This window comes from Myotis brandtii, unplaced genomic scaffold (genome assembly GCF_000412655.1).
Source record: "Myotis brandtii unplaced genomic scaffold, ASM41265v1 scaffold540, whole genome shotgun sequence".
Lineage (NCBI taxonomy): Eukaryota > Metazoa > Chordata > Mammalia > Chiroptera > Vespertilionidae > Myotis > Myotis brandtii.
Genome location: NW_005369990.1, coordinates 2,004,918 through 2,025,540, shown reverse-complemented (window position 1 = coordinate 2,025,540; position 20,623 = coordinate 2,004,918). Strand labels below are relative to the sequence as shown.

Below are 20,623 nucleotides of genomic sequence, written 5' to 3'. Positions count from 1 at the left end.
CTCTCCTCTAGTTATTTATTTCTTACTAGAGGCCTGCTGCATGACATTCGTGCACTGGGGGGAGGGGGATCCTCTGCCTGGCCTGCGCCCTCTTGCAGTCTGGGAGCCCTCGGAGGACATCCCCCCCCCCCCAGGGGTCCTTAGCGCTGCTGCAGAGGCGGGAGAGGCTCCCCCCCCTGCGCTTGCCAGCCTTGAGCCCAGCTTCTGGCTGAGCAGCGCTCCCCCTGTGGGAGCACACTGACCACCAGGGGGCAGCTCCTGCATTGAGCGTCTGCCCCTGGTGGTCAGTGCGCATCATAGTGACCGGTTGTTCCGCCATTCAGTTGATTTGCATATTAGGGTTTTATTATACAGGATGTGGGAGAAATTTTGATGCAAAAAATGAAAAACTTGCAAAGGAAATGAATATTGGTTGAGCTTCAGTTACCAGTAAATGCCAGTTTTTTCTCATTTAATCTTTGTTACTGTTACATAGGGTAATCAAAATATGAAAGTTTATGTGATGATTACAACTATCCAATGAATAATAATGTGATGTGATAAAATGAACACTTTGCTTAAATTGGTAGAATCATGGGAGTATCATTTAGGGATTGCATTCAGAGGCTCATACACAGAATCCCCCCCCCCTGACCCCCCCTTTAGCATTTTTTTAACTAAGCAGGGCCTTAATTTTTTTCATGTAAAAAGTTTTGAAGAAAGTGGTCTGTCAGGGTCTGAAACATGTTCTTCCTTTCTTCTCTGCTGTCCTTACTGGATGGCTACTCGTGGTTTCTTCATGATTTTAAGATGGAATGCTTCACCACCAATATCATCTCTGCCTTCTAAGCAAGGAGAAGGGAAGGGTGCAGAGCAAAAGCCTCCTGCCAACTGATTCTCCCTCCATTTAATAAGTTTTCCTGGAAGTCTCATCCAGGGACTTTTGCTTCCCTATCCTCACAGTTACCATTAACTGAAAGGAAATACACAAATGTATTTTTTTAGAGCTGGGCAAAGTGCCACCTGGAATAACAGAGTTCTGTTGGTAAGGGAAAGTGGGAGAGAGGACATTAGATAAGTAACCAGCAGATATCTGCCAGGCTGTTTGCCCCTGAATGCTATGATCTTCTAATCATAAAAAACAGATTGGTGAAGGCAAGAAGGCCATGTGGTAGTGGGTGAGATGTTAATGATCCCTAACGATCCCAATTTCTTACCTGATTTTTGGAATGTCTAGATCCTTTCAGCTTTCTCCTTTACAGTTACCCTTAAACCATCATATCCTAGAAAGTCTGTAGAATGGCAAGGAAGTTGAGTTTTGTTACTTTTTACAGGACAGTTCAGAGTTCAGAGAATAATGGAGCATTGAAACTTTGTGCGGAAAGAAAGACTTGGGTACTGTGAGGAAGTTGTGTAGAATGTCTGAGCCTCAGTTCCTCATGTGAAAAATATAGTTATGTGGCCTGCTGTGCCTACTTCACGGGTTTTTTGTGAAAATGAAATGAAAGAGGTAGTGCCTACATTTTTATATAGAGTATTACAGTTTAGAGTATCAGACACATTATTTCATTGGGTGGTCCAGAGTCACATACCTATTTCATGGCACAGGTTAGAGTGGAGCTTAGCACTCCTGGCTCCTCTTCCAGATAATTATTATGGCAATGTCTCTACCCTATTAGATAGCACTACTTATATAATTACTCTGTAATTCAGCATTTTGTTATTAAGCAGCTCCATGCTAACATACTTGATGGGTGAAAGTATGGTTGTGGTATGGTAGGTGGGAGGATTGGATTAGATAACATGAGTAAATCTCTCTGTAAACTGAAAAGTGATGTATAACTACACAAGATATTCATGGGATACCAGTGACGGGAATTATTTAGAGTGACAGAAAAATTTAGAAAGAGGGATCGTGTTAAGCCATTTATGTTGATCTATTCTCTGAGCTAGTCAATATCAAGTTTTAAGGAATATATCCTATATAATAAAAGGCTAATATGCAAATTGTCCCCTCAACCGGGAGTTCGACCAGGAATTCAACCAGGGTGTGGGCTGGTCTGTCAACCACCTGGGGCCCCTCCCTCCAGCCAACCACCAGCGGCCACTCCCCACATCTGGCCCTTCCCCCAATTGCCCCCCCGCCCCAATTGGGGGCAGGCCAGCTGGCTGACCTCCCTCATCCCCTCCCCCTGCCGGCCTGGCCCCCGATTGGTCCCAATTGGGGCCGGGCTGGCCAGACCCCACCCGTCCACGAATTCGTGCACTGGGCCTCTAGTTTTTATATTGATAGAGGAACAAATATTGCACAAATCAAACACACAATTTTTTAAAATAGCATATAGAGTGTCACCGATAACAGAGCTTATAATCTATGATTTTCTGGTGCTGGGTAAATATTTGTTGAGTTGAACATTAAAACAATATATTTTTACTTTGTATGGATAGTTAACTATTGATGTAAATATTTTAAAAGCTTAAAAATTAAGAACTGTTTACATATAGATTGTGCAATTTTATGTTTTATAAATTGTGTGTGTATTTTTTTTCCTCCTTAGTGAGCTACCTGAGAGAGAAGAAGGTGAAGGGGAAGAAACTCCAAACTTCAGTCACTGGGGTCCACCAAGAATGTATGTTGATGACATTATTGGCTTTCTCAATAGAACAACACAATCAGCTGCTTTTTTCTTTAATTTAATATTACTGTCATTCAGTCATTCGCTAATGATTGAGAAATTGCTATTCATATGTAGTCAGGCAAAATGACTACACCCGATGTTAGGAAAATATCATACTCTTTCAGAGAAAGCAATTTTCAAATGTCCATCTATGACAGTAACTGATGGACTAAGCATAGTTTATCACTGCCTCACTAAGGGCAGATAGGGCTGCCTTGATTATAGTAAAGCTTCTTTATGTATAAACAACAACAGTAGTGAGGCTGTACCATATGCCAATTTATTTCTCCCTCCAATCCCTTGTGCCTTGTGTGAGCAAACAGAATGTGTTGGGCCCATCTTCTCTTAGATACTCTTGTAATTTTATGTAGGCATGAGGGGCGTACTTTATTAAGATTATTAAAGTCTTCCTTTAGCTGCTCTGTCTATTCTTCATGCATTATTAATTTCACTGTGCCCACAAAAACTATTTTTTCTTGCACTTATGAGTTTTGTCTTAAAAACTCTTAAGAACTGTTTTCTGAGCTACTTTTTTATTTGCATTAATTATTGGCTAATTAATGCAATTGGGGGGGAAAATTCATAATATGTTGAGGGTCAAGTTTTTTGTTTTGATTTTGTTTTAATCCTCACTCGAGAATATATTTGTTGAATTTAGAGAGAGAGGAACAGGGCGGGGAGGAACATCAATGTGGGAGAGAAACATGAATGGTTGCCTGCTGGAAGCTCCCCAACTAGGGATCAAACCCACAACCTAGGTATGTGCTCTGACCAGGAATTGAACCCACAGCCTTTTGGTGTACAGGACAATGCTCCACCCAATTGAGCCACCTGGCCGGGCCTTGAGGGCCAAGTGTTATCCCTTATGTTTTTGAAATGATGTGAAGGTAGGAAGAAAAGAAAACCATCCTGCCTTAGGAGCAGATAAAACCTGTCCTCCACTTAAAGAACCCCAGGTTACACCTGCTGACTGGGAAAAGCAGCTTGGGGCAACAAGCCTCTCAGTGGCAAATTTAATTTAGTCTGAAATTTTCTGCTTTTTGCAGAGACTCTTGATTTTTTCACTCATATGTTCTTTCCTTAATCCAATCTTTGCTAATATTATGGGTGTAGATGAAAAGGACTAATCACCGAAAACATTGTGGTAGGAGATGGGAACATTAAGGCCTAGCTAAATCTCTCAATTTTGAGTTGTATTTATTGTTTTAGATACCTATCTTTTTCAGAATTTGAACTTTCACATACACCAGGAATTTTTTAAATTTTTAAAAATTTATTGATTTTTAGATAGAGAGAGGAAGGGGGAGAGAAAGAGAGTGAGGGAGAGAGAGAGAGAAACATCAATTTGTTGTTCCACTTATTTATGCATTCATTGGTTGATTCTTTCATGTGCCATGACCAGGGATCGAACCTGCAACCTTGGCATATTGGGATGACACTCTAACCAATTGAGCTACCCAGCCAGGGCTATGCCATGAAATATCAATAATATCTTATGATTTAGGAATGAGGTACAATTTCCGTAACATTTGTAAAAATATATTTAGAAAATATATTTATATAAAATATGAGCCACAAGGATATGGTACAAATTGAACACTTACAGTAACAGTCCAACAAATTAAATTAACTTGTTACATGAGTGTATTTTGTTTTATTCTTTTTACAGTGTTGAGATTTTTAGAGAACCCGATGTGTCTCTTGGTATTAGCATTGTTGGTGGACAAACCGTTATAAAACGCCTGAAGAATGGAGAGGAGCTTAAAGGTATATTTATCAAACAAGTTTTAGAAGATAGTCCAGCAGGAAAAACAAACGCTCTTAAAACTGGAGATAAAATACTCGAGGTAAATGATATTAAAATTCTGCTTTTGTTTGAATGTACTATGAAATAGTAAAATAATCATTTAGCCAGAATGCCTATCTTCATATGATGGGGTATATGTGTGTACAATTGGTGTATTTTATTTAGATGCCTTAGTTTGTATGTTGTTTGCATAATCGTATGAGATTCTAAAGTTAGAGTGGTAGCATATAAAACAATAAAACAAAAAGCTTCGATTGACTAAACAATTTCGAAATTTAACAAAATGAGGCCTGTGGTGGGCATCATGCTTTTCCTACAGTCTTTAACAAGCTCTAAATTGTATAAATGTGTGTAGGTGGGCTAGCCATGCCTGTCCCCCCAGAGTTGCCCTGGAAGTTGATGGAAGGATGAATCCATTGTTCACATGTGGTAGGCTTTGTAGAGTGGAGTTTTAAGGGCACATCAAAGCACTGAGAATGTCCTGAGGTGTGAATCTGATACATTTCTTTGCATAGATTTTATTGGATGACACCATACTGAATATCTTCAACCTGGGTATCTGCTTGAATATCTTCAACCTGGGTATCGGCTTTTATATATATAGATAGCAAAACCAAATACTGATATAGTCACAATTCATTGACCTTATTTGGGTTTGTGTTGATAGTTCTACACAATTTAATCACAAGTGTAGCCTTGCATAACCACCACCACAATCAAGAAACTCAACTGGCCCTAGCTGGTTGGCTTGGTGGATAGAGCGTCAGCCTGCGGACTGAAAGGTCCCAGATTCTATTCCGGTCAAGGGCACATGCCCGGGTTGCAGACTCAATCCCCAGCAGGGGGCGTGCAGGAGGCAGCCGATCAATGATTCTCTCTCATCATTAATGTTTCTATCTCTTTCTCCCTCTCCCTTCCTCTCTAAAATCAATAAAAATATGAGAAAAAAAGAAACTCAACTGTGTCATTACCACAGGACTCCCTTGTATTACTACCCTTCTATAGCCCTCCTCTCCCCATCCCTAGTTGCTGGCAACCACTAATCTGTTTCTCCATGTCTATAGTTTTGTTATTTCACAGTTGTCACATAAGTGGAATCATTCATTATATCTCTTTTTGAAATTGGCTTTTGTTCAGTCAGTGTAATTTGGTTGAAGTTTACTCAGTTTACTGTCTATCAACTGTTCATTCCTTTATATGGCTGAGTAGTATTCCAGGATATACTATAGTTTAACCTTTCATCCATTGAAAGACATTTGGGTAGTTTCCAGTTCTTGGCTATTCTGAATAAAGCTCCTATAAACATTTGTATACAAGTTCCAGAGTGAAAATGAGTTTTTGTTTCTCTAGGATAAATGCCCAAGAGTGCAATTGCTGGGTTGTCTGCTATGTTCAGTTTTAGACTTGAACTGTCAAGCTGTTTTCCAGAGTGGCTGTACCATTTTACATTTCCACCAACAATGTTTGAGTGATCCAAGTTCTTTGCATCCTCACCAACATTTGGTGTTGTCACTATTTTTCACTTTAGCCATTCTGATAGGTATTTAGTGATATCTCATTATTTTCATTTGTGTTTCCCTAATGGCTAATGATTAATATTAAGAACTTTTCATGTGCTAATTGCCATCTGTATATTCTCTTCCGTGACATGTTTGTGCGTGTCTTTTTTCTGTTTGCTCATTGGAATTTTCATTATTTCATTTTTTTAAATTTTGGTTTGTTTTCCCCCACCACCATCTTTCCCTGCTGTCAGTTGAAAATAAAGTATTCTCTCACTTGTCCATCATCACTTTTACACATACTAGTAAGAACCCACTGTTTTGTCTCAGATTTGATAATTTGTATTTCTTCAAACTCACTGTAGACTTGAAATGTTACACTTTAATATATAGTTTGTCAAGCATAGTCATTTGTTTACTTTTTTCCCTGAAAAGTATTACTTGCTTGTTTTGTTTTCTAAGTAAAGCATAATAATCACTTCTTTCTGTATTGAAACAATTGTATGAAGGATTTAGGTCCATATAAATAATTTTTTATACTAGGAAGTTTGAATTTAATGTAATTTTTAGGAATGGCTATTCATCTGTGTTAATGGACACACTGTTGGGTAGATATTTTTCTGTTGTAATAGGACAGATTTCCATTCCCCCCTGCCTAACTTCCCAACTTCAGTGATTCCCATTTAACTCTGTGGAAAAGGGAAACAAAGGCTGGTTGTGACTGGAAGATGAAATAATTCTCATGTGCCTCTACTTCTCTCACTGTTGAATGCTTTGGGGATTAGGTTATTTATAAGAAGCTTCATCAAACTGTTGTGACAGCTTTTAAGCTTCACTTTAAATTTCTTCTCTACGTACTTTATTCATTTAATATTATTCCTATTCTTCCTCACTCAAATGAGAAGAGAGCTTTTACAGAGCATTAACATCTTCCAATGGATGTCTGGTAGAATAAAAAGCCTTTTACTAGTAGACCTGCATGATGTGGCTCCAGCTGCCTCCCTGACCTCACCTCTCTTCTTCTTCCCCATCTTTCACTGTTCTTCGGACTCACCTGCCTTTAAATCCTTCTAACACACTAGGCTTCTGTCTCCTGCCTGAGGGCCCTGGCTTCTCTGTCCCTCAGCTTCTAGGGTGCTCCCTTTTCTCCTTACTCTGCTCAGATTCAGCGACAGATCATCCTAACCACTCCCTTGCATACTCTTTCAGCTCCTTTGATCCTCTTTTCTTTCCCTGAACTTGTGCAACTCTGCTTACTTCAGGTCTCCACCTCACCAGAGAAAATAACTGCCATACTGTCTGGTGGAAATTCATGACCACTCCCTCAAGTGGGTCTTTAGTTCTGCCCTGCAATCTGTAATATCTCCCCAGTTATTTTATTCTGGGGATAACTATTTCAAACCTCCTGTACCTCCTCCTCAGCCTTAATCTCGCTGTATGGTCCTTGTTTCTTATTTCATTGACAAAACAGAAGCAGTCAAAAGGGAACTTCCCCTTGCTCCCACTGCATACCAATCTTTTGTCCAAACAGTATCTGTGACAACAAATGAACTATTTGTGCTTCTATCTAAAGCAGCGGTTCTCAACATGTGGGTCGCGACCCCTTTGGCAGTCGAACAACCCTTTCACAGGGGTCGCCTAAGACCATCCTGCATATCAGATATTTACATTATGATTCATAACAGTAGCAACATTACAGTTATGAAGTAGCAACGAAAATAATTTTATGGTTGGGTCACAACATGAGGAACTGTATTTAAAGGGCCAGAAGGTTGAGAACCACTGATCTAAAGCCAATCTCTCTAACTTGTGCAGAAGTCATTCCCTCTTTGCTATCCAAGGATTGGCCTCTACAGTGGTCACTTTCTCTCTCTCTCATTCATTTTGCCTCTCTACTGCATCATTATTGCTGTAATAGCTCCCATCTTAAAAACAAAAACCTGTCTTGATCCCACTTTTCTCTCCACCCACATTCCTATTTCTTTAGTCCCCTTATGGCAAAGCCATATTCACAAATTGTCACTATCCACTGACCATAAGCCACCCCAACAATTACCAAGGCTTTGTTACATGATCAGTTTGAAAAATTGGTTCTATTAAATATGTTTGTTAAATAAAGGATGTCTTGGAGATTACGGGCATGTTCTCAAATTAGATTCTCTGAGATTTGTATAATAAGGAGCCATTTACCCTTACCCAAATTTATTAAGCACAAAATATGCCTGAAGAAGGAACCTACAGATGTTTTCATACTTGTTTTTTTAACAGAATTTAAGAAATGTTCAACCGCTTAATTTTGATAGTGGACAATTTGCCTGAAGTAATCATTCTTCTCAGTGTGAGAGAAGATGCCAGAGAGATCCCCACCTTTTCCTTCCCCGACCCAGAACTATGTACTGTGTTAGTGACAGGGGTGACATTATAAGCTCAGAGGCTTAAGGTTCTGTTACTGCTAAGCTACTATTTTGACTAATTACATTTAATCAGGGCTATTGTTATTATGATTTTTGTCTTGTTTACTTTTCTTGAAGGTAATACAGTACTTCTGTAAATGTGTTCCAGAACAGCAAAGCTTTTTATGGGCTAATCTTATTTTTTCCTGACTTTGGTTTACTAGTAATTCATTAGACTCTGGCAGCTCTCATAAGTATATAATACACATGAATGTTGAATTGACCTATCCACGGTATCTACCGCCTCTCTAATGCAAATAAATGCCTTCTGTGTTGTAGGTGTCTGGAGTGGATTTGCAGAATGCCTCACACAGCGAAGCAGTGGAGGCCATTAAGAATGCAGGAAACCCGGTGGTGTTCGTTGTTCAGAGCTTGTCATCCACTCCAAGAGTAAGCTTTTGTTTATGTTTTCAAAGAGTTTATAAATATTCTCTGTATCTGTAAACCAAGCTTTAGCCTCCAAGTATTTTTCCACATATTTCCATTTTTACTATAGCCTAGAAAAAGCTTTGGCTTCATAAAAATTTAGTTATTCATTTCAGTTTCTCCATTGTTTTCTCCAGTTTTGACCTCCTAATTAAATTTGAGTCATTCCAGTGTGTACTGGTATAAGTCACAGTCTGTGGAAATAAACAGGCCTGTTTTTGATTTCTTGATTCCCTATTTACCAGCTTTGCTTAACTTGGAGGCAAGTTAGTTGGTTTATAAAATACTTTGAACATAAAGAGGGTCAGGTATAAGAACATTCTAGTGATACCATCAAATGTTCTGTATATTTATTAAAGCATATATACAAACATGCTGCCCGGCGGGCATGGCTCAGTGGTTGAGCGTCGACCTATGAACCAGGAGGTCATGGTTTGATTCCTGGTCAGGGCACATGCCCGAGTTGTGGGCTCCATCCCCAGTGTGGGACATGCAGGAGACAGCTGATCAATGATTTTCTCTCATCATTGATGTTTCTCTCTCTCTCTCTCTCTCCCTCTCCCTTGCTCTCTGAAATCAATAGAAATATATTTTAAAAAATACAAACACGTTGTATTGTAAATTCTGTTGGGATTCTGAATTCAAAAATGGCTGTATTTGATCATAACATTTTTTCTAGAATAAATCACTCTTTTGGTATAGAATTAGAACTCTGATACACAGATGTCTGTGGCAGGATGAATATTTTATATTGCAGTGTGCAGCAGCAATGTCACCTTTAAGCCCTGTAACTGGACACAATGTTTATTTCTTTTTAACTTTATAGTGGAAGGCAGCTGTTCAACACAAAGTGTCTGAACAGGAGAGAGAATGTCATATACTTTTTAAAATTTACAGTCCAATATAGTATTGCAGTGCTTTTCAACCTTTTATATGTCAAGGCATACAGAAAATAATAGTTGTATGTAAACTGGACAAACAGATGCCCCAAAGGCCAGGACATCAATATGCTATTTCGACATATTTGTAACCTGCTTGCTGCAGCCTCACCCCACACGGGCAGCTCTGCTCCGGCGCATTGTGTTGCAGTTCGGTCAGTCCCTTTTGTCTTAGCGCTGTGTTTATGCACTATCAGGACTAGTTGAGAGAGATGAACTGAATAAAGCCTTCTGATTTTCATACCATTCGAAATTCAAGATTTTTTTTTTTTTTTAGGGAATCTACTTCTAAACTTTTATAATATCAAGAAAGTAGTTTACGCCATCACTTTTATTTCTGGAAACTGAGTTCAGTAGGAAAATTGGCATGATTATTTCTCACCAAATGATACTTCGAAAGAAACCGTTTTGAACTAGAATGAGCCAATCAAATTATACATTTATGAGGCACTTGTGAATGCCCTGCCAAGAAAATGTTGAAAGCATTCACATAGGTTATAACGTCCACCTAAAAGTGCAGGCTTCTGTCCAGCCTTTGCTGGTGAGCTCGGGTGGATATCTTCTCCTGGATGAAATAAACAGTGCAATTTCTCTCAACTCTTCAAAAAAAAGAAAAAGAAAAGCTCTTCTGCATCGTGCCATTCTCAAGTCACTCATCCCCGCTTTTAACCCCTACGTTGTGCATGTGGCTCATCAAGCATTGCACCCTCTGTGGTCCTAGCCAGGGGAGCATGTTCAAGTGATGGTGTTAGTTACTGTGCCCACGACTTGTTCCATTTTTTTTTTTTTTTTTTTTTTAGCACAAAGTGATTCCTGTTGGATGAGCCAATGAAAGGGATCAAGGTTCACAATTTTTACAAAATGGTGTTCTCTTTGGCTCACTCATTGTTGCAAATAGTATTGATCATCACAGAAATAGGAAATATAGCCAAATGCGTTATCACTTTTTACCAGTTTGCATTACTATGAGCCTTTACCTCAAAGTCCCCAAAAGAAGTCATTTTCTAATGGCAGGCCCGATGTCTGTGCCGTGGTCACATGGAAATCTCATCAACACTGTGTGGTGTTCAACATTGTACTTTCATTTTCTTTGAGTTGTATTTTATTTTATTTTTTTATACTTGTGCCTTTAACAGATGCTTTACATGTATCAACAATATATTACCTTTTTAATTTAACCTTTTTCTCCTGAATTTCTCGAGTGTGTTTTCAGCATACTAGAAAGAAATGCGTGTATCTATTCAGATTTACTTTGCAAATGCTTATTTCAGAGCAGAACCCATGATTTATACTGAATTCTTGTATAGATAGTTTTCATGCCAAGGTAATGTTTCCCCCACTTAATAACATAACTACATTTAACAGGGGCATTGTGTATTTTTTTTTTTTTAATGTTCAAAAACAAACCCTGTTGGCTCTGTCTGATGTGGCTCAGTTGATTGAGTGTTGTCCCATGCACGAGGTTGCTGGTTTGATTCCCTGTCAGGGCACATGCCCAAGTTGCGGGCTCAGTCCCCATAGGGGGTGTGCAGGAAGCAGCCAATGGACGTTCGCTCTCCCATTGATGTTTCTCTCTCTCCTGCTCCCTTCCTCTCTCTCTAAAAATCAATTGGAAAAAAATCTGAAGGAAAAAAAAAACTTTTGAAATTGGGGTCATCCCTTCAGTTCATTAAATTTATTTTGTGTTGTTTTTTTCCCCCCTATAGTCCATTTGTACTTCCTAATACCATTGTTTCATAATGGTGCCTACATTTTTTGACATATATATTTTGCATATTAATCATATACAAATATATTTTTTACTTTCACAAGAAATAGGCTCTCTTTTACTTTTCTTAAAAATATAGTCTTCTTGCCCTAGCTGGGTTGGCTCAGTGGATAGACTGTTGGCCTGCGGACTAAAGGGTTCCAGGTTCGATTTCAGTCTCAAGGGCACATGCCCAGGTTGTAGGCTCGATCCTCAGTAGGGGCGTACAGGAGGCAGCCAATCAATGATTCTCTCATCATTGATGTTTCTATCTCTCCCTCTCTCTTCTTCTCTGAAATCAATAAAAATACATTTTTAAAAAATGTAGTCTTCTCAATAAGTCTCTTGTTTTCCACATTTTGCATGATACATGTATAGAAATATATTTTTCTGCTATTCGAAAAACAGTGTAAACCTTATGAATGGCAACTGACATTTTGTCTCATCCCAAAGCTCTGCCATTCAGCTTAAGCTGGTTTTTCCTTGGGAGGACGTAGGTCCAGTGTGGGCAGATATCCTGACTTGTCAGGGAGGCAAAGTGTTCTGTTTTGTTTTAAGATTCTTTAGGACAAGAAACATATGCTTATAGATCTAGCATTTTTTTGAACTCTGATTTAGGTTGTTGTGTGTATTAAATAGAGAAATAAATATTAAGCACTAGCACGGCATCTACTCACGTAGGAAGCACTGAATTTATGGTGATGTATCATCTCATTTTTTACTAAAGTGAAACATTTCTGAGACTTTTTTATATATTCCAAAATTAATTTCTGTAGAAATAGCCTAGGGTAAGGATTAACAGAAAAACACACAAAACAAACACACACAAAAAGTGAAAAAAAATTAACCCTAAATTGCATTTAGAAAGAAACTTTTTCTTTTTTTCTTTATTATTATTAGTATTATTATTATCCCTAGACAGGTAGTTTCTTTAAACTTGTGAGAAAGGAGATCTGTTTTTTTCTTTTAATTTTTATGTTTGTCATCAGATTTTTATGCCAAGATTATTTGTATTTGCCATTTGAGGAGACTTAATAAAAAAAAACAACACTAAAATTTTTATACTTTCCTAAGGTGTTTCAATAGTTTTATAAAAAGTAATCTATGCTCTTGGTACTATAAAGAATTCAAGTTATTTCTATGACGTTACACTCTTTCATTCATGTATAAATATTTATTGAGAGCAAATATGTATTAGGCTCTTTCTGAGCACCAGAGTTACAGTGATAAATCACACTAAATTCTTATTGGGCTTTTATTCAGTGATGTAAATAAAGATTTGAAATTCATTTTTATGCTAATAGTAATAGTGAAATATTTATTGACTGTGCGCAAGTGTGCTAGATAACATACTTGAACTGGGGTACAATGATGAATAAGGTAAATCTATCCAATAAAAGATACATCCTATGTTCTAGGAATTGACTCAGGTCACCTCTTATACTGCATTTTTCAAAATACGATGTTTGGACAGCAGTCAGTATCATGACTTTCCTTTTAGCCTTCTTCATCCTCACTTTCTGGTCCCATACACACAAGCTTGTGGATCACACACACCCCTTGAAAACACACACACACACACACACACACACACACACACACACACCACAATTTAAGATTTATATTGCTTATCAGATTTTCCAGGTTGTATTGTTTGCCTTGAATTGCGCTTCTCATGTCTTTACATTATAGGTGAAGTCAAAGAATTCATTAAGTTTTTGAACTGTTTTTTAAAAAACTACATAAATAAATGTAATGATTGTGTCATTTAAATGTTTTCCTTCTCCCCTCTCCTTTTTGTCTTGGTGGTAGGCCATTCCTGGTGTGCATAACAAGGCCAACAAAATTGCTAATAACCAGAACCAAGGCACCCAAGAAAAAAAAGAAAAGGTAAGTTGAACCTCTCAAGCTTTTAAAAGATGTTTTTTATTTCTTTTTGCCTATTTGAGCTACAAATTAATCAGAATGTTATTTTGATGAGTATCTGGGTAGCAGTACTATATTTAGAATATTTCCTTTCTGTGAACATAACTGGCCAGGATGAAGGCCAGGCACCTAGTGGAGCATAGGTGTAAAATGTTATAAAGCACCCCTCAGCCATTGTCATCTTTATCTCTCTTTTCTACTCAGCTGGGCGAGTTGTCTGTTTATTCCCAGAAAACACCTTGCACACCTGAGAGTTTGTGAGACTTTGACCTTGGTGTTCTCTCAGCCTGGAAGTCCATTTCCCACTTTGGTCTTCCTTTTTATCCTCCAAGGAGCAGGTCAAAGGTCATCTGTACTGAGAAAACATTCATTACCATCCAGCAGAATTAGTCATCCATTCCTGTTTTCCCACCTCTATTCTAGTAGAATGAGTTATTCTGAAATTTATTTTAGGATATAATGTCAAGGAGCAATGGATTTTCTTTTTTTCCATAAGGATAACTGATTATCCCACTCTTTAAAAATAGGCCCTCCTTCATCCATGGATATACAAGACAACCTCTGTCCTATCAGGTTATCAGGGGCAGTCTGTTTCTGAGATTTCTCCTTGTCTCTCCAAGCACAAATGCTGCACTACCTACATAGTAAGCCTAATAATAAATCTTGTCTTCTAAGAGAACGATTTTCTTCACACATTTTTTCTTCTTTAGAAGTGTTTTATCTATTCATGTATATCTTTTTCTTTTCCAGACAAACTTTAGAATTGGCTTGTTAAATACCACCAAAATAGCTCTTGGGTGATTTTGGTTGGAATTGTGTCAAACCTATAGGTTAATCTGGAAAGATACCTCCTTATAATATTGAGCCTTCTTAACCATTAACATGGTATATCTTTTATATACCATTTTAGAACTTATTAAATTTTTCTTTTATTTCTTTCAATTTTTATAATTTTCTTCAGCAAGGTATTGTAATTTTTTATTTATTCCTAGACATCCTTATATATTTTTAAATTGTATTTTCTGTTTGTTACTAGTGTGTAGACATAAAATTGATTTTTATATATTTATTTGACATCTTGTAACATTATTCTCTTATTCTTTTATAATATAAAATCTAGTGTAGAACACTGCAAAAACCAAAATGCTAAAAAAAAAAGATGAACATCTTTCGTAAACCCACTACCTAATGATAAACTTATTAAATATTTCATGTAGAGCCTTCTGGTGTCTTTGGGTGTGTGCTCTATATGTATGTATGAGGTATTTTTATTAAGAATCTCAAATTTTAAAGAATTTTAAAAAAAGAATCTCAAATTTTAATACTATGTCTATAGATTTTTATTTCTGGATTTTTGATATAGCTAATAATAACTGCTTTGATAAAGGCAGTTTTATTTTTTCTATACGAATCTTTCTTTTTCTTGTTTTATTATATCTGCTAAGATCTCTAAAATGTTTAATATAAGTACTGATAGCTAACATTCTTATCATTTTCCTCCTGATATTTAAGAAAATGCTTTTAATGCTTCATCATTGAATATGATATGTGCTGTAAATTTTTGTAGCTAACCTTTAAGGTTAAGGGTATATTCTCTTTTATTCTTATTTTGCCAAGAATTTTTATAATGAATGGCATTGGCATTGAATTTTTTTAAATTATTGTATTCACTGAAATAATTGTGTGTATAAATTTTTTTTCTCCTGAATCCCTTAATGTGGTAAATAATGCACATTAATAGATTTTTGTTCTGTTGAACTAATCTTGAATTCTTGTCTTAAACCTAATTTCATCATGATCCTTTTTGCTCATTCCTAATATTTCTTTTACAGTTTTGCATCAGTGGTCGTGAATGAGATCAGCCTGGAATTTTCCCCTTATGTACTATTCTATCTGGTGTTGGTTATTTGAGCCTATTAAAATAAATAATGAACAGTCAGAATATTTCTCTTTTTGTCTTTTTCTTTGTTTTAGTTCTCTGAAAGTTTATATAAAATGGTAATTATCTATTCCTTAAATGTTTGGTCAAACTAGCCTACAAAGCCATTGAGGTCCTGTGTTTTCTATGTGGGAAAAATCTAAAATATGGATTCAGTTCTTTAATAATTATTGAACTATTCAGATTTTCTATTTCTTTTATTTTTTATTGATTTCAGAGAGGAAGGGAGAAAGAGAGAAAGAGAGAAAGAGAGAGAGAGAGAGAGAGACACACACATCAATGATGAGAGAGAATCATTGATTGGCTGCCTCCTGCATGCCCACAAGAGGGACTGAGCCCGGAAACTGGGCATGTTCCCCTACCGGGAATTGAATCGTGACCTCCTGGTTCATAGGTTGATGCTCAACCACTGAGCCACACAGTCTAGGCTCTATTTCTTTTAGAGTCAGTTTTGGTTACTGGCTCTTTTCTAGGAATGTAATATCACCTTTTTACATTTGTTGGCATAAAGTTGTTCAGGCATTCTTTTCATTTGTATTATCGATACTCTCTCCATAGTAGTTGGTTTTTCTTTCTGAGTATAGTTTATTATTTTACATTTCTTTCTTAATTAGTCATGAAGTTATTTTCTATTTAATTCCTCTTTTTGAAGTATTAACTTTTGAACCATGTTAGTCTTCTCTGCTTAATTAATTTTGTTTTCATCTTTATATTGCCTTATTTCTTTGTTAGCATTTGTTTTCCTCTTTTCCTGCTAATAATCTTTAGCTAGCTATAGAGTTTGTTAATTTTTAGCCATTCTTTTTTAAAATAATAATTTATTTTCCTTCTAAGTACCTCTTTACCTGCATCCCAAAATTTTAGGTTGAATTTCTCTTGTTCAGTACTAAGTTTTTTTTAGCTCCCAATATGATTTCTTTATTACCTGTTTATTTATAAATGTATGTTTGAATTTCTATTGGAATATATATAATTTCAGGGGGAAAAAAACCATATAAAATTATGCAAAATGTACAGGTTCTAGGTATTGACTTAACTCATTAATGAGGGAACTAAACAGGATGATTAGCCTTGTTCAGAGAGAATTGGAAGAGGGAAGTATTTATAGTTGCTGAAAGAGAATGCTTACATAAGACTCAAATTTGGATACAATGCTGGTTAATGTCTTACAGGGCAATAAAACTGTAACCTTTGGAATTATACTTTCTACAGGACTAAAATAATTTGCATCTCTACCAGGCAAAATTAATATGCAATGCTATTGGACATGAACCAGAAAAATGCAACTTTTTCTATAAAAGTTAATATTGTCAGGGAACCTAAACAGATTGAGTGATAACCAGTTATTTACTCAGATTTTTAAAAAGCCTACTTTGTACCAGGAACTATTCTCAGAGCTGAGGATGCCACACTCTGTTGCCCTCATGGAGATTATATTCATGTGGCCTCCTTGTATATACCCAGCTCCAGCCTTCATTGCTAAGGGGAGAGCCAGCCCTGCCTACACCTTTCTCTCACGTGCAGTAGAAAGATGCCCCAGGTATCTGGCAACCCACATTCAAACTAGAGGAAATCCAAGACATGCGTATCCTATATTCTTCTCCAGAGTGCTGGTAGAGTTAATTAAATAATCAGTTGTGTAAACAATTCCCTCTTAAATATAAAAAAGTGCTATTAAAGATTTATATCTTTTAATAATTTAAAAGCTGGCTGTCCTTGTTCTGACTATTGTCTTTGACCTAGAATGATCTGGTTCTGAGGAAAAGGTTTTACGGAAAAAAATCATTTGCTATTTTTACTGTTCACTTAACTCTTAATTTTTTTCAGCAAAAATTAAAGAGACACTGTGATCAATTTATGTATATATATTTTTTAATCCTCACCCGAGGATATTTTTTCCATTGATCTTTAGCGAGAGAGTGGAAGGGAAGGAGAAGGGGAGTGGAGGGGACGAGAGGGGAGAGAGAGAGAGAGAAGAGAGAGAGAAGAAAGAGAGAGAGAAGAGAAGAGAAGAGAAGAGAAGAGAAGAGAAGAGAAGAGAGACATCGATGTGAGAGAGATACATCAACTAGTTGACTCCCACATGTGCCCTGACTGGGGTTAGGGATCAAACCTGCAACCGATGCATGTGTCTTTGACCAGGAATCAAACCTGAGATTCTTTGGTACACGGGTTGATGCTCTAACCACTGAGCAAAACAAGCCGGGTCAAATTTGTGTATTCTTTTGCTACTTAATAAGCATTTTGTATTTGGCATCTACCTTCATCATTCTTGAATTTTATCAATTTTTGGATTTTCTACATATATATGCAGTATTGCTTTTGTTAGATACTATTTAAATAAAGTCAGGTATGTGTTTTCCTTTATGAATCCCAAATAGTGTTCTCTGTTTTGGAGGAACTTATTACATGCCTGCTTTCTGTAATGGCCAGTTCATTGTCCATTTACTGAAGTATATCCTGCCATTAGTGGTTTTATCATATAAATCATAATTGAATGTACTTTGTTGAAATCCTGTAGCAAAACAAATCTTAATCCAATTGTTTTGGAATCTGTGGAGTGTTCGGATCTCTCTGCTCCTATTCTTTAGCAGCTTGGCTCTCTCTATAAAGTTTGGCATGTTTTATTTTTCCCAACGTTCCAGAAAATGTCTACGTTCTCTGAAGGTAATCTGACCACAGAGTTTTCCTTTGCTTTAATTTGAACAAAATATTGATGTGTTGTATCATTCAGAATGTAAATTTAAAAAATACTTAGACATACAAAATGTATTCATCATAAAGATTTCTTTCTTTTTTTAAACTTTGAAATGTGTTGACTATCTACAAATTACAAATGAATAACTTTTCAGTTAGCAAATCTTGGTATTTCAAGTATGTTTTTAAGAATGAAATCTATCTTTTACAATGGAATGAAAAAGTGTAAATAATTGTAGAAATAATGTAGTGAATATTTTTTTACATTTAATTTTGAAATGTCTTTCAATTGAATTACTTGGTTTAATAACAAAGACAATTAAGCTTTATAGCATAAAGAAAAGACATGTAATTGGCTTTCTTACTGGGAAAAGATATACATTCTTCTGGGCAGGTCTACAGTCTTAAAAGCTGTGCTTTTGACTTCCTGTTCTCTTTATTGGTGTGTTTACATCACAGAGTCACTTTTACATAATAGCATAAGTAGGAGAAAATAAATTATATTTGTTTTATAATCTTCCTGGTATCACTGAAGTTGGATACATATTATCTTTTTATCCTATTTGCCATTGAAGAAGAGGATTGTGCAAAAGCCATTTACCCTTCTCTCAAATTTTGCATCTTCAGAGGCAAGGAACTGCTCCGCCTCCGATGAAACTGCCGCCTCCTTATAAAGCTCCGTCTGAGGACAGTGATGACAATGAGGAGGAATGTGCATTTACCAACAGTGAGTTCCTTTCCGTTATTCGAAGTGGGTGCAGAACTTGTTAAATTGTGCTTTAATGACTGCTGTACATTATCAAATGCAGTGCTGTCGGTACTTAGAAAATGTGCATGAATATATCATACTAAACTTAACTTTTTGTGACTTTTCCTAAGCTTTCCTCTTTGACAGTAATATAATATTAGAGTGAGTATCACACTGTTTTACGTACATTTTATCCTGCGCTTACTATTTGGTTGTGAATACAATAATGCTAATTAGTCCTTGAAATTGCATTTGACCCACAATAACAGGAATTGGATGTCAGTTCTTGATTACTTACCCTACTCAGTGGATGGTGATGTTGCTAATACAAAATTCCAGAAGGCCTACCAAGTCATATTTTCTCCTTTAGAATTCCTTTCATGATTTTCTATTACATTAGCTGTATCATACATACATGGCTTTATTTAAAAGAATTTGCATTTCTTTTATGCATGTAAAGTCTGTGTAGTTAGATCTGATTGCTGTGGTATAAGGAATTTCTTTTGGGAGTGATGAAAAGAAATATTATGTATATCTTTCTTTAAAAATATTTTTTATATACAGAAGGGGAGTTTGATATAGAAATTGAAAGAGTTACACTTCTGATGTGTGATCTTCAGAGGCAAGGAGCTGCTCCGCCTCCAATGAAAGTGCCCTTGTCTATGAAAATAATGGGACCCACATCACAGGGTTTTGATGAGGGTTAGAATAAGATGACAAGGCTTTTAGCCTGACATATAGTGAATCTTCAACAAGTATTATAGCTCTTATTATTGTTAATAATAATGATTAAGTTAGCTCTATATTTTTCTAACTATAATAAATGTTTAAATAAAAGTATAAATATAAGTTTACTAGAAGGCCCGTGCACAAAAATTTGTGCACTGGCAGGGAAGGGGGGTCCCTCAGCCCAACCTGTGCCCTCTCATGGATCACGCTGCCACTCGCCCTGCCTGCCCCGCCCACCCCTCCCAAGACACCGCAGGCCTGGATCCCGCACTGGGGCGAGCGGCCGCTCAGATCTGCTGCTGCCCACCCTGCCCAAGAAACAGCAGGCCCGGATCCCACACTGGGGCTGACAGCAGCTCGGATCACGCTGCCGCCTGCCCCGCCCAAGACACGGCAGGCCAGGATCTCGCCTTGGGCGGCTCAGCGGGATCTGCCTACAGTATGCAAATTAGCCACCATCTTTGTTGGAGGTTAATTTGCATATCTTGCTGATTATCCAATGGGAGGCGTAGCGGAGGTACGGTTAATTTCAATCTTTGTCTATTATTAGATAGGATAATAATTTAGGTGACTTTGTAAAAATTTGGCTCCTATTTTGTGATTTTACAGAGTCTTTTCTCATACATTATTTTCTTCATTCAACAAATCTTTGTTGAAAGCCAACTGCTTTTTACTAATAGTGTTAATGAAGTAAGTCTGATATGAAATGAATAACATAGCTCCCTTTATCTTGGTGGGGTCACTGGCCTGGAAAGGAGGATACAAAGGCATGGGAACAAATTTTGATAAATGTACTATAGTGCCTTGGTTTGCAGCCTCTTTTGGAGAACTACATATAATGGATACGATTGATACGTGTGTGCACATGTGTAATAAAATCCCTTGTTTGGATATAGATATTAGGACAGCCGGAGCAGAGTGGAGATAGCTTGTTGATTATTCATAGTTTCTGCGATGCTAGGGTGCCCATAGTTACATAGTTGTTAGGAAACTTGGTTTGGGCATGTGACTAAGATTACATTCTAATACTAGTTCTACTACTTACTTGTGAATTCAT

The 20,623-nt window shown here is 36.9% G+C and overlaps 1 protein-coding gene across 4 annotated transcripts in view; it reads left to right on the top strand.

Annotated features, from left to right (window-relative positions):
- Positions 1–20,623, top strand: part of INADL (InaD-like (Drosophila)) — a 289,773-nt gene that overhangs the window by 111,999 nt on the left and 157,151 nt on the right. For all 4 annotated transcript variants that reach the window (XM_014549254.1, XM_014549253.1, XM_014549252.1 and 1 more), the window contains exons 22-26: positions 2,538–2,609; positions 4,327–4,504; positions 8,696–8,806; positions 13,340–13,417; positions 18,717–18,816. In XM_014549254.1, the coding sequence (XP_014404740.1) occupies positions 2,538–2,609; positions 4,327–4,504; positions 8,696–8,806; positions 13,340–13,417; positions 18,717–18,816 (539 nt within the window). The remainder of the gene's footprint in view (positions 1–2,537; positions 2,610–4,326; positions 4,505–8,695; positions 8,807–13,339; positions 13,418–18,716; positions 18,817–20,623) is intronic.